The sequence below is a fragment of the Anomaloglossus baeobatrachus genome, chromosome 7 (genome assembly GCF_048569485.1).
Source record: "Anomaloglossus baeobatrachus isolate aAnoBae1 chromosome 7, aAnoBae1.hap1, whole genome shotgun sequence".
NCBI classification, from domain to species: domain Eukaryota; kingdom Metazoa; phylum Chordata; class Amphibia; order Anura; family Aromobatidae; genus Anomaloglossus; species Anomaloglossus baeobatrachus.
In genome coordinates this window covers 297,510,500-297,524,695 of record NC_134359.1, presented here as the reverse complement: position 1 = coordinate 297,524,695, position 14,196 = coordinate 297,510,500, and the positions used below count along the sequence as shown (strand labels likewise).

Below are 14,196 nucleotides of genomic sequence, written 5' to 3'. Positions count from 1 at the left end.
CTCTCTTCTTTCTTCTCCTCTCTTCTCTCTTCTCCTCTCTTCTCTCTTCTCCTCTCTTCTCTCTTCTCCTCTCTTCTCTCTTCTCCTCTCTTCTCTCTTCTCCTCTCTCCTCTCTTCTCTCTTCTCCTCTCTTCTCCTCTCTTCTCCTCTCTTCTCTTCTCCTCTCTTCTCCTCTCTTCTCCTCTCTTCTCCTCTCTTCTCCTCTCTTCTCCTCTCTTCTTGTCTCTTCTCGTCTCTTCTCGTCTCTTCTCGTCTCCTCTCTTCTCCTCTCTTCTCCTCTCCTCTCTTCTCCTCTCTTCTCCTCTCTTCTCCTCTCTTCTCCTCTCTTCTCCTCTCTTCTCGTCTCCTCTCTTCTCCTCTCTTCTCCTCTCTTCTCCTCTCTTCTCTTCTCTCTTCTCTTCTCTCTTCTCTTCTCTCTTCTCTTCTCTCTTCTCTTTCGTCTCTTCTCTCGTCTCTTCTCTCGTCTCTTCTCTCGTCTCTTCTCTCGTCTCTTCTCTCGTCTCTTCTCTCGTCTCTTCTCTCGTCTCTTCTCTCGTCTCTTCTCTCGTCTCTTCTCTCGTCTCTTCTCTCGTCTCTCGTCTCTTCTCTCGTCTCGTCTCTCGTCTCTTCTCTCTTCTCGTCTCTTCTCTCTTCTCGTCTCTTCTCTCTTCTCGTCTCTTCTCTCTTCTCGTCTCTTCTCTCTTCTCGTCTCTTCTCTCTTCTCGTCTCTTCTCTCTTCTCGTCTCTTCTCTCTTCTCGTCTCTTCTCTCTTCTCGTCTCTCTTCTCGTCTCTTCTCTCTTCTCGTCTCTTCTCTCTTCTCGTCTCTTGTCTCTTCTCGTCTCTTGTCTCTTCTCGTCTCTTGTCTCTTCTCGTCTCTTGTCTCTTCTCGTCTCTTGTCTCTTCTCGTCTCTTGTCTCTTCTCGTCTCTTGTCTCTTCTCGTCTCTTGTCTCTTCTCGTCTCTTGTCTCTTCTCGTCTCTTGTCTCTTCTCGTCTCTTGTCTCTTCTCGTCTCTTGTCTCTTCTCGTCTCTTGTCTCTTCTCGTCTCTTGTCTCTTCTCGTCTCTTGTCTCTTCTCGTCTCTTGTCTCTTCTCGTCTCTTGTCTCTTCTCGTCTCTTGTCTCTTCTCGTCTCTTGTCTCTTCTCGTCTCTTGTCTCTTCTCGTCTCTTGTCTCTTCTCGTCTCTTGTCTCTTCTCGTCTCTTGTCTCTTCTCGTCTCTTGTCTCTTCTCTCTTGTTCTCTCTCTCTTTCTCTTCCCTCTCTCTCTTTAGGAAAAGTAGATGTGTGATAAATAACAAGCTGTTTCTGCAGTGGATTTGCAGCAAATTTTAATTAAAGGGAACCTGTCACCAGTTTTTTGCCCTATAAGCTGCGGCCACCACCACCGGGCTCTTATATACAGTATTATAACATGCTGTATATAAGAGCCCAGGCCGCTGTGCAGAACATAAAAAACACTTTATAATACTCACCTAGAAGGTCGCTCTTGTGCACAACGGTTGGCTGGGTGGCGCCGTTCTCCTGGACCGGCGCCTCCTCTTTCGACCATCTTGTTCTTATTCTGAAGCCGCGATGCATGACGCGTCTATGTCATACACACGCGCCTGCATTGAGATACCAGAGAACAGCGCCACCCATCCGACCGTTGTGCAGCGGAGCAACCTTCTAGGTGAGTATTATAAAAGTGTTTTTTATGTTATACACAGCGGCCTGGGCTCTTATATACAGCATGTTAGAATGCTGTATATAAGAGCCCACTGGTGGTGGCCGCAGCTTATAGCCCCCAAAACTGGTGACAGGTTCCCTTTAATTTTCACTACAAAATCTGCACGTTGCGTGAATTGTACAGAGGAGTCTACTCTTGATTCATTTTTGGATTTCAACCAATATTGTACAATCAAAGTGAGTAGGCTCTGGTCCTGGACTGGATACCCTAACCTCTCCATTTACTTCTGCATGGGGAAAAATCTGAGAAGGACAGGAGCAGCGGTTGCAAACTCTTGCTGGGGTCTGACTCTTCACCTATTTTTCAGTATGAAATCCATGCCTCACATCTGCAGCAGTGGATACAGTAGTTTTATTTTTTAGCTTTTGTTAGTTTCTTTTTGTAGTCCGCTCTCATCATGTTGTTAGTTTATTTCTCCTCGAAAGTAAAAATTAAATTGCTGTCTGGGTGTTACCATTTGGGTTTTCGCCAATATTAAGGCTCTCTAATCAATGCTGACATATTGGGTAGGGAAATGTTTGGTCAAAAGGAAACTAACACCACACACAAATGCAAGTTTAATTACTAATATTAATAAGCAATAATCTAGAAAATGCTGAATGCAGAGTTATAAGTAAAAATGCAAGTATTTACTAGAGCTGACATTTCATACATGTGTGGCGCCCTGGACAAGCCAGGGGCCACAGAGAACAACACCAACACACCCCACACTCCCGGTCAGGCACACCGAAGTCAGATTAAAACCCTTGTTGCCTTCCTCCAGGGGCTGATGTCCACACCAGGGGGGTGGGCCAGGCGGTTGGTCCCGCCCGCCGAGGAGTACACAGTCCTGGAGGCAGGAAAAGCAGTGAGTTAGGCTCGGGCAGAGCTCGAGTGCAGGCTGAGATTAGAGTTGGAGGAGAAAGTGAGCAGAAGTGAACTAGTAGCAGAGCAGACTGAAGTTGGTCCGGGTGTGTGGCCCGGACGGAGCAGCAAGGTTGGCAGACAGTGGTGACCGTCTGCAGGAGTGGCCGATTTTCACTCACGGGCGAGGAACGCCGCTCGAGTCTCCGGGATCCGGCCCACCGCTCGAGCCACCACCGAGCAGCAGAAGCAGCGGCCGGACCCGAGCAGTGGGAGAGCGCAGCGTCCCCTCCTCCGCCCGCGACACATGGTGCCAGGTCCTTTTATAATTGTTCACTGTACTTGTAGATAAATTGAGCTAATTTGATTTGTAATGTGGTAAATCGCTTGGTTCGAAATTTGTTGCCACCCCTCCAAAATAAAAATCACTATTTACAAGGAGGGCTAGCTATTCCTGCGGCTGAACAGGAGTGTGTGGTCTGCCATTATGTGCCTATCTTCTATCTAACTTGCTGTCCACTGCCTGTCATCAAGTGTAATCTCTGTCTAGCAGCAGAGACCCTCTGAAGATTCCTAGAAGTGGGGATTGGTCCTTGTTTATCTACAAAAGTGGAGGGATGGGTCCTTAAAGGGAACCTGTCATCAGAAATGTAGCTTTAAACCTAAAAGTTTCCCCTTCTGCAGCTCCTGGGCTGAATTCTAGCAGGTTCCTATAGTTTTTGTGCCCCCTTTGAAACCAAATTAAATACTTTATAAAGGTGTACCTTTTTGTCTGCAATTCTTGTAAATTATCCATGGGGGCGGGCTCTCTGGTGTCCGTTGCTGTCCCTCCTGCAGATTGACGTCGTCCCCCAATGCTCCATTTCATATCTCAGGACGCCGCCCACTGCGCCCGAGGTCCCGTGCACGCGAGGACCGCTGGTGACGTGATCGCAGGCACGAGATTATGGGCAGCGCTGTGATTGCATCGCAAGTGCCCGCCCATAATCTCGTGCCCGCCCTTTCCCCTCTGCCTCCAGTGTTCTGCGCATGCGCTGGCCAGATGAACCTGACGTCACCTCCTTCCCATCTTACCCTGCAGCAGGAAATAGATGGAAGGAGCGGAGCAGGACACCACAGGTTACAAAAAAAAAATACGTTTAGTGCTTTTCACTTTTCAGAAGACAATGTGTGTCTTTGTTTGATTTTACATGTTTTTTTTACTGTGTACGTCACTCAGATCCTCTCCACGTCTCCTCATAACCTGTGGTGGCCTGCTCCGCTCCTCCCATCTATTTCCTGCTGCAAGGTAAGATGGGAAGGAGGTGACGTCGGGTCATTTGGCCAGCGCTTGCTCAGAACACTGGAGGCAGAGGGGAAAGGGCGGGCACGAGATTATGGGCGGGCACTTGCGATGCAATCACAGCGCCGCCCATAATCTCGTGCCTGCTACCACGTCACCAGCGGTCCTCGCGTGCACGGGACCTCGGGCGCAGTGGGCGGTGTCCTGAGATATGAAATGGAGCATTGGGGGACGGCGTCAATCTGCAGGAGGGACAGCAACGGACACCAGAGAGCCCGCCCCCATGGATAATTTACAAGAATTGCAGACAAAAAGGATTTAATTTGGTTTCAAAGAGGGCACAAAAACTATAGGAACCTTGCTAGAATGCAGCCCAGGAGCTGCAGAAGGGGAAACTTTTAGGTTTAAAGCTAAATTTCTGATGACAGGTTCCCTTTAACTGTTTACGGGAAGAGGAAATAGGTCTTTGACTCTTTACAAGAAATGTGAGCCCGTGTTGCACCTGAGGACGAACAAACCAGGGGAGATGTTAACATCAGGTCCCTATACAGACTAGGAGTACCCTTACCCTGACCTTGTTTTGCCTCTGTTTGACCGCGGAGGTTGGCACCCTAAAGTAACACCATGGCTCCCCCACTCCACGTCGGCCGATCCTGAGTGTCCTTAACTGCACCCTAAACTATAAACCAAGTATAAAACAAAACATCAATAAACATAATAGAGGTGCACATAGGCAGAGGGTGAGACAGGGATAACGATATGTTCACACAGTCATACAGGGAAGGTGGGAGAAACTGAAAGAAAACCAAAGAGACTTTCAGTTAAACTGGAACTTCTACAAAATCCCAAATGAAACAGAAGGTGAGAATGTTGAAAAGGGAAACACATAAATAAACCGCAGGGAAAAGCAATAGCAATAACTCAGCGAGAGCTGAACTGAGGAGCTGGGACTATAAACGTCCATCCACCTTGGAATATAGCCGGCATTGAGGCTTTTGCATGGGGAGCATAAATAGCCCCTACCGAGATGTGATAGGACAAACAAAACAAGGAAGTGAACACCTGAGGGGATATAAAACAGAAAGGCAAAGGAAAGACAAGAGATCTAACAGCAGTTGGACCGTACAAAATGGAGAGGGAAACAGACCACACAGCCAGAGGTCACCGGATCAAGCCGTGGAGTCAAGCCATGATGGACAGTCTCTACAAGAAGAAAGAGCGATTTATTTATTTATTTATTTTGTCTTTCTTGAATAAGTGGGAGACAGAGCTTTGTCTGTTTACAGGAAGTGAGGTGTGTAATTATCTCACTATAGGAAATGATACGGTTCTATTTCTTTTTACAGGGAATGGGGTTTTTTTTAGGACTTTTTGATCCTGCCCGTTTACATGCAAGCATAACAGAGAGGCAGGCTTGCCGCGCAAATCAGGCAAGCAATATGAGATACGCAAAGCCAATTCTGCATCAGAGTCTGCATTCTGTCACAGATGTTGGACAAGACCTGTACAAGCCCTTTCAAAATAAAGTAGTCACCCTTGTAAAAAAAAAACAAGAAAAACCCAAAACCCCATACCCCCATAACTGGCGCTGTTCAAGTGATGTTGGTGCGGGGCTCCTGGGTCTTGCTTGACATTGTTACATCAGCCCTGCAGTCAATCAGCTGCCGCTACATGGACATTGATATATTTCATCTGAACTGTACATAGAAATAATAAATTCCTCGCTTATATGGACTTTTTGAATGTTCATATCATCGATAATGCTGATTATTTACTAATTCACATCTATCTACAGTTTCAGGACTAGAAGTCTTTGCTCCATCTCCTCAGCGGGTACTTAATGGATCCTCCGTGGTTCTGCCGTGCTCCTTCTCCATCAATAAATTACCTCTTGATCCTAAATACCTGGCGATATTGTGGAGTTTTAAGGGAAGGCAGATTCTGGTGTATGATAATAAAGGTATAAAAAAGGACCCAAAGGCGACATTCGATGGAGAGGCAACAAAAGACGGAAATGCTTCCCTCACACTGGACAAAGTGACCCTCTCTGATGATGGGACCTATTCATGTCTGGTGGTTTACAGTCCAGACCAAATACAAAAGGACATCGTATTAGAGGTACAAGGTACAGTAATAATAAACTGCATGGAGGATAATACCTTCTATTATATGCTATCATATTTCAATCAGGTTGATACTTAAAGGCGTTATCATGTCAGAATTTATTGATGATCTTTTCTTGAGATATATCATTAATATAAGATCAGTGGGGGTATGACACCCGGCACCCTCTATGATCAGTTTTTACAAGTTGTGGCTGGAAGTAAACACATTGAACGGAGGTCCCCTGATCTGCTCCAATCAATGTGAAGTGGCTGCCGGGTACTGTAGAACAGCTCTTCTATAAGGGTATGTGTACTTGATGACTTTTATAGGAGGAAACCTCCTGAGCAGCCTATATAAAAACACTCGAAAGAATGAACATCTTCATTTTTAGATAAAGACAACTTACCGTGCACAGGTGTAGGTTTTTAAACATCTTTTAACTACTTGAGGAACCTCGAGCAGTTCTGGGTGCATATTGCTAATCCCGGCCTAACCGTCCTTGTATACAGTAGCATAGATAAAGAGATCTTTACAAAAAGTATTTGTAAAGATCCTTTATGATATGCTAATGAGTGCGGGGACTAGTCGCAAGGGCGTTATATCCCCCGACTAGCCTACCCTCTTTTCATGTTAGCACACCCACAAGGGCGTACTAACATGCTATTCAATGCCCACTACCAGTGTCATTAGCGGTGACGCACGTACCTGTAACCGTTGTCACTACTAATGACTCCAGCTTTAAGCTCAGGGCAGATCATCAGAAGTCCTGGAACTTCCGGTCACGTGCACTAGACCTCTCTGAAGCCGGGAGTGTAGACCTGGCTTCATAGTGCGCATGACCGTAAGTCCAGAGCATTCTGAACATGCGCATTGCTGACGTCTGATGCGGTGACAATGGACATAGGTACACTCATCACCCCTGATGACGCTAGGCAATGGGCATTGAATTGCATGTTGGCACACCCCTGTGGGCATGCTAACATACTAAGAGGGCAGACTAGTCGAGGGATATAACGCCCTTGCAACTACTCCCTTTGCTCATTAGCATATCTTAAAGGATCTTTAGTAATACAGTTTCTAAAGAGCCCTTTATCTATGCTACTAGATACAGAAAGAGTTTGCCAGGGATTAGAAATATGCACCCAGAACTGCTCGTGGTCCTGGGTGCTTATTGCGCCTGACAGGTTCCTTTTAAGTAACTATTCTGTTCTTCTGATGTTTCCATTTGTATACTTTTACAATACAAGTCAACTGGAAAGCTCAAAATATGACCTGAACACGCCTGGATATCTTCTGGAGCATTTTATTATCATTTTTGTTTTAAATACCGCAAGCGGTTTCTTCATTATTCAATTGAGTGGAAAAAAAAACCCTCGAGAAAATCCTCCTAATAATTGCCAGCAAAAAGAAACCGCACAGATTCCTGAAGTATCTGAAAACCTTAATGGGTTCACCCAAGTTTAAAAGGCATCTTGAGCGCAAAGCCTAAGGCTGAAGTCACACTTGCACGAGTTTCGTATCGTATCAGCCGGCACAGCCTACTGCTCTCCGGACAAAAGCGGCTCAACTGCCTAGAATACATGCAGCCGACCCGCTCCTGTCAGGAGAGTGCACGGCCATGCTGGGTGATGCGATGCCAGTCACTCGCAAGTGTGACTCCAGCCTTATGGCTGCTTATACTTGTTCCATTCCTTCTGTTCTGCAGCACCCACCAGCTTCAACCACACATTGAATGTGTTCACACCTGTCCACAATCAGAACTTATAACAACTAATCGCGTCTGAGAGGACGAACATCAATATATTCTGACCACAAAACAATTTAATATTTCTTTGTCGCTCCATTGGGAGACCCAGACAATTGGGTGTATAGCTTCTGCCTCCGGAGGCCACACAAAGTATTACACTTTAAAAAGTGTAACCCCTCCCCTCTGCCTATACACCCTCCCGTGCATCACGGGCCCATCAGTTTTATGCTTTGTGTTGAAGGAGGCACACATTCACGCAAGCTCCACATTTTAGTCAGCAGCAGCTGCTGACTTTATCGGATGGAAGAAAAGAGGGCCCCAGGGCCCCCGGCATGCTCCCTTCTCACCCCACTATGGTCGGCGGTGCTGTCAAGGTTGAGGTACCCATTGCGGGTACAAAGGCTGGAGCCACATGCCGTTATCCTTCCCCATCCCTTAGTGGCTCTGGGAGAAGTGGGATCCTAACCGGTCACCATGCATTGGGACCGGGCTCCCTCCGCAGCCCCTGAGGGAATCTGACGGACAGGAGACTGGATGTCATCAGGGACAGGCCCTGCTTTTCAGAGGTACTCTGTGTCCCCTTGGGGACGGCGCATAGAGCGCCTGTGTATCGGACGCTGCAGCAGCTGCTGTGTGTTTTGTGTCGCCGGGACTACCGCGCCAACCGCGCCTGATCGCCGGCCACGCTTCTAAATTTAGTCCCCGGCTTCTGCGGCCTAGTACCGCATATTCCCGCCCCCGGGCCTGCCAGTCAGGGGTAAGGGCGGGACGCTAGACTGGACGTCAGCGGTGAGGGCTGGAGCATACTTAGTATCCTCCTCCCCCCTCACTGAGCACTGTGGGGCACCAGATTCCCGCACTTTCTGAGGCACGCCCACGGCTCCCTCCTCCTCTCAGAACGCTGGCAGCCATTGTTATCATCGCTGCTGCCGGTGGAGAACTTCAGACAGAGCTCCACAGCGCTGGGAGGCCCAGGCAGGGAATCTGGTGGACACACAACCGCTGAGGGCGGTCGGTAAGCCGCACCAGTTACCAGGTGCTGGCCCCCCTGGGTGCCGAAGTGTATATATGTATATACTGGTGAGACCCTCGGCCCAGGTAGAACCACCGGCTGCCACTGTCCAGGTGGCAGGGACAGAGTTTGCAGTATTGGCTGAGAAACTTTCTGAGTCTCTTTCACAATCCATGGCTCAGTCTATGGACAGATGGTCTGCTAAGATACTAGAAGCTTTGCAGTCCAGACCGGTAACACAGGCCCCGGGCACTGTTGAATCATTGCCCCCAGGCCCCCCTCGGTCGGCGCAGCAAACTGCTCCTGGGGTGTCTCCTAGGTCCCACGGTGAGGACTCCGACACGGACCGCAGTCCCAGACCGGCTAAGCGGGCTCGCTGGGAACTTCCCTCTACTTCATCACACTGCTCAGGGTCTCAGCATGAGGACTCTCTGGAGGATGAAGCGGAGGTGGCAGATCAGGACTCTGATCCTGACGTTGCTCTCAATCTGGATACACCCGAAGGGGACGCCATAGTAAATGACCTTATAGCGTCCATCAACCAGGTGCTAGAACTTTCTCCTCCAACTCCACTAATAGAGGAGTCAGCTTCACAGCAGGAGAAACACCAATTTAGGTTTCCCAAACGTACACGGAGTGCGTTTTTCAATCACTCCAACTTCAGAGATGCGGTCCAGAAGCACCGAGCATTTCCGGACAAGCGCTTTACTAAGCGCCTTAATGACACACGTTACCCCTTCCCCACTGAAGTAGTTAAGGGTTGGGCTCAGTGTCCCAAGGTGGATCCTCCAGTCTCCAGACTGGCGGCTAGATCTATAGTAGCAGTGGCAGATGGTTCTTCGCTAAAGGATGCCACTGACAGGCAAATAGAGCTCCTGATGAAATCCATCTATGAAGCCATAGGCGCGTCTTTTGCTCCGGCATTCGCAGCAGTATGGGCACTCCAAGCTATCTCAGCTTGTCTGTCTGAGATTAATGCAGTCACACGTACCTCTACTCCGCAGGTTGTGTCTTTGACTTCTCAGGCGTCGGCTTTTTCGTCCTACGCCATGAACGCCGTCCTGGACTCTGCGAGCCGTACAGCGGTAGCATCCGCCAATTCAGTGGCAGTCCGCAGGGCCATGTGGCTACGCGAATGGAAGGCAGACTCTGCTTCCAAGAAGTTCTTAACCGGTTTGCCATTTTCTGGCGACCGTCTGTTTGGCGAGCAATTGGATGAAATTATTAAACAATCCAAGGGAAAGGACTCGTCCTTACCCCAGTCCAAACCAAACAGACCTCAGCAACGGAAGATACAACCGAGGTTTCGGTCCTTTCGGCCCTCAGCCAGATCTCAATTCTCCACGTCCAACAGGCCACAGAAGGGCCAGAGGAACTCTGATTCATGGCGGTCTAAGTCACGTCCTAAAAAGACCGCCGGAGGAACCGCTCCCAAGGCGGCCTCCTCATGACTTTCGGCCTCCCCAAACCGCATCCTCGGTCGGTGGCAGGCTCTCCCGCTTTTGCGACGCCTGGTTGCCACATGTCCAAGACCGATGGGTGAGAGACATTCTGTCTCACGGTTAAACAGGATAGAGCTCAGCTCTCGTCCTCCGACTCGTTTCTTCAGAACATCTCCGCCCCCCGAGCGAGCCGATGCACTTTTTCAGGCGGTGAACACTCTGAAGGCAGAAGGAGTGGTGATCCCTGTTCCCCTTCAAGAGTGTGGTCGCGGTTTTTACTCCAACTTGTTTGTGGTGCCAAAAAAGGACGGATCATTCCGTCCCGTTCTGGACCTCAAACTGCTCAACAGACACGTGAAAACCAGACGGTTCCGGATGGAATCTCTCCGCTCCGTCATCGCCTCGATGTCCCAAGGAGACTTCCTAGCATCAATCGACATCAGGGATGCTTATCTCCACGTGCCGATTGCACCAGAGCATCAGCGCTTCCTGCGTTTCGCCATGGGAAATGAACACCTTCAGTTCGTGGCACTGCCTTTCGGCCTGGCGACAGCCCCACGGGTCTTCACCAAGGTCATGTCAACAGTGGTGGCAGTCCTACACTCTCAGGGACACTCGGTGATCCCTTAGACGATCTTCTAGTCAAGGCACCCTCCCGGGTGGCATGCCAACACAGCCTGAACACTGCCCTGGAGACTCTCCAGAGGTTCGGGTGGATCATCAATTTCCCAAAGTCAAAATTGACACCGACACAATCGCTGACTTACCTCGGGATGGAGTTTCATACTCTCTCAGCGATAGTGAAGCTACCGCTGGACAAACAGCGTTCACTACAGACAGGGGTGCAATCTCTCCTTCGAGCCCAGTCACACCCCCTGAGGCGCCTCATGCACTTCCTAGGGAAGATGGTGGCAGCAATGGAGGCAGTTCCATTTGCGCAGTTTCATCTGCGTCCACTCCAATGGGACATTCTACGCAAATGGGACAGGAGGTCGACGTCCCTCGACAGGAACATCTCCCTTTCTCGGGCAGCCAAAGCCTCTCTTCAGTGGTGGCTTCTTCCCACTTCTTTGTCGAAGGGAAAATCCTTCCTGCCCCCATCCTGGGTTGTGGTCACGACGGACGCGAGTCTGTCAGGGTGGGGAGCGGTCTTCCTCCACCACAGGGCTCAGGGAACCTGGACTCCGGCAGAGTCCTCCCTTCAGATCAATGTTCTGGAAATAAGGGCAGTGTATCTAGCCCTAAAGGCGTTCCAGCGGTGGCTGGAGGGCAGGCAGATCCGAATTCAGTCGGACAACGCCACGGCGGTGGCGTACATCAACCACCAAGGCGGCACACGCAGTCGTCAAGCCTTCCAAGAAGTTCGGCGGATCCTGCTGTGGGTGGAAGCCACAGCCTCCACCATCTCCGCAGTTCACATCCCGGGCGTAGAAAACTGGGAAGCAGACTTTCTCAGTCGCCAGGGCATGGACGCAGGGGAATGGTCTCTTCACCCGGACGTGTTTCAAGAGATCTGCTGCCGCTGAGGAACGCCGGACGTCGACCTAATGGCGTCCCGGCACAACAACAAAGTCCCGGCATTCATGGCACGGTCTCAAGATCACAGAGCTCTGGCGGCAGACGCATTAGTTCAGGATTGGTCGCAGTTTCGACTGCCTTATGTCTTTCCTCCTCTGGCACTGCTGCCCAGAGTGTTACGCAACATCAGGTCCGACTGCCGCCGCGCCATCCTCATCGCCCCAGACTGGCCGAGGAGGTCGTGGTACCCGGATCTGTGGCATCTAACGGTGGGTCAACCGTGGGCACTACCAGACCGACCAGACTTGCTGTCTCAAGGGCCTTTTTTCCATCTGAATTCTGCGGCCCTCAACCTGACTGTGTGGCCATTGAGTCCTGGATCCTAGCGTCCTCAGGGTTATCTCAAGAGGTCATTGCCACTATGAGACAGGCCAGGAAACCGACATCCGCCAAGATCTACCACAGGACGTGGAGGATCTTCTTATCCTGGTGCTCTGATCAGGGTTTTTCTCCCTGGCCGTTTGCCTTGCCCACCTTTCTGTCTTTCCTTCAATCCGGAATGGGCAAGGGTTTGTCTCTCGGCTCTCTCAAGGGACAAGTATCGGCGCTTTCCGTGTTTTTTCAAAAGCGTCTAGCCAGGCTTCCGCAGGTCCGCACGTTCCTGCAGGGAGTTTGCCACATAGTCCCACCTTACAAGCGTCCGCTGGAACCCTGGGATCTTAACAGGGTGCTAACGGCTCTTCAGAAACCACCTTTCGAGCCGATGAGGGATGTTTCTCTTTCACGCCTTTCGCAGAAGGTGGTCTTCCTAGTGGCAGTCACGTCACTTCGGAGAGTGTCTGAGCTAGCAGCGCTGTCATGCAAAGCCCCCTTCCTGGTATTTCACCAGGATAAGGTGGTTCTGCGTCCGGTCCCGAAATTTCTCCCTAAGGTGGTATCCCCTTTTCATCTCAATCAGGATATCTCCTTACCTTCTTTTTGTCCTAATCCAGTTCACCAATGTGAAAAGGATTTGCACTTGTTAGATCTCGTGAGAGCACTCAGACTGTACATTTCTCGCACGGCGCCACTGCGCCGTTCCGATGCGCTCTTTGTCCTTGTCGCTGGCCAGCGTAAGGGGTCGCAGGCTTCCAAGTCAACCCTGGCTCGGTGGATCAAGGAACCGATTCTTGAAGCCTACCGTTCGTCTGGACTTCCGGTTCCTACAGGGCTGAAAGCCCATTCTACCAGAGCCGTAGGTGCGTCCTGGGCATTGCGGCACCAGGCTACGGCTCAGCAGGTGTGTCAGGCGGCTACCTGGTCTAGTCTGCACACTTTCACAAAACACTATCAGGTGCATACCTATGCTTCGGCAGATGCCAGTCTAGGTAGGCAGGTCCTTCAGGCGGCGGTTGCCCACCTGTAAGAGGGGGTCGTTTTTACGGCTCTTTTTATCGAGGTATTCTTTACCCACCCAGGGACTGCTTTTGGACGTCCCAATTGTCTGGGTCTCCCAATGGAGCGACAAAGAAGAAGGGAATTTTGTTTACTTACCGTAAATTCCTTTTCTTCTAGCTCCTATTGGGAGACCCAGCACCCGCCCCTGTGCCCTTCGGGCTGGTTGTTCTTTTGTGTACACATGTTGTTCATGTTGAATTGTTCTTTGGTTCATGGTTTCAGTTCTCCGAACATCCTTCGGATTGAGTTTACCTTAGACCAATTTATAAGTTTCCTCCTTCCTGCTTTGGCACCAAAACTGATGGGCCCGTGATGCACGGGAGGGTGTATAGGCAGAGGGGAGGGGTTACACTTTTTAAAGTGTAATACTTTGTGTGGCCTCCGGAGGCAGAAGCTATACACCCAATCGTCTGGGTCTCCCAATAGGAGCTAGAAGAAAAGGAATTTACGGTAAGTAAACAAAATTCCCTTCATTTGTTCCATATTGGACACATTTATTACTTTAAAATGAGAAGTTCAAAAATAAATTTGGGTTTTATCATTACATGTTCTTTAGTCTTTTAATTTTATGGATTTTTTAGATTAATAGAAAATAACACGTCTTTTACAAAACAAACATTCATCAGTTCTGAGGATCTTATAGGAAAATGACACCTTTGGGAACTTTCTTTTTAATACTCAGTCATGTAATTAGGGCAAAAAGTTAGCTTTAGTCCAAAATACATGAATTTAAAGGGAAGGTATCATCAGGAAATGACCTATTTAAATTGTGTTTTTGTGTTAATTTTTTTAATTTTTGGAAATGTTTTGTATTAAAAATAGAAATATTTAAATTCTCAATCCGTCCACTGAGGCTTCTTTTATACTATTTAACTTCCTGTTGTTTCAGGAAATCCACATGTCTCTGACCTTAGCTTTTGTGTTGAAGCATCTAATGAACGCGTTTAAATATAACATCATTGTGAAGGGAGAGGATCAGGGTCAGCTGTGAAATTGCCAATTGTGATTGCAGGATGTCAGCTACATATATGGAGCTGTTCATTCTAATCCTGCCTCTGATAATAAGGAGCCTGCTGAAAACTCTTCCTGAAATGACGAAATATTTG

The 14,196-nt window shown here is 49.1% G+C and overlaps 1 protein-coding gene across 1 annotated transcript in view; it reads left to right on the top strand.

Moving 5' to 3' along the window:
* LOC142246484 (uncharacterized) overlaps positions 1 to 14,196 on the top strand; it is a 61,048-nt gene that overhangs the window by 16,141 nt on the left and 30,711 nt on the right. Inside the window, exon 2 of the mRNA XM_075319546.1 lies at positions 5,624 to 5,953. Coding sequence (XP_075175661.1) covers positions 5,624 to 5,953 — 330 coding nt within the window. The remainder of the gene's footprint in view (positions 1 to 5,623; positions 5,954 to 14,196) is intronic.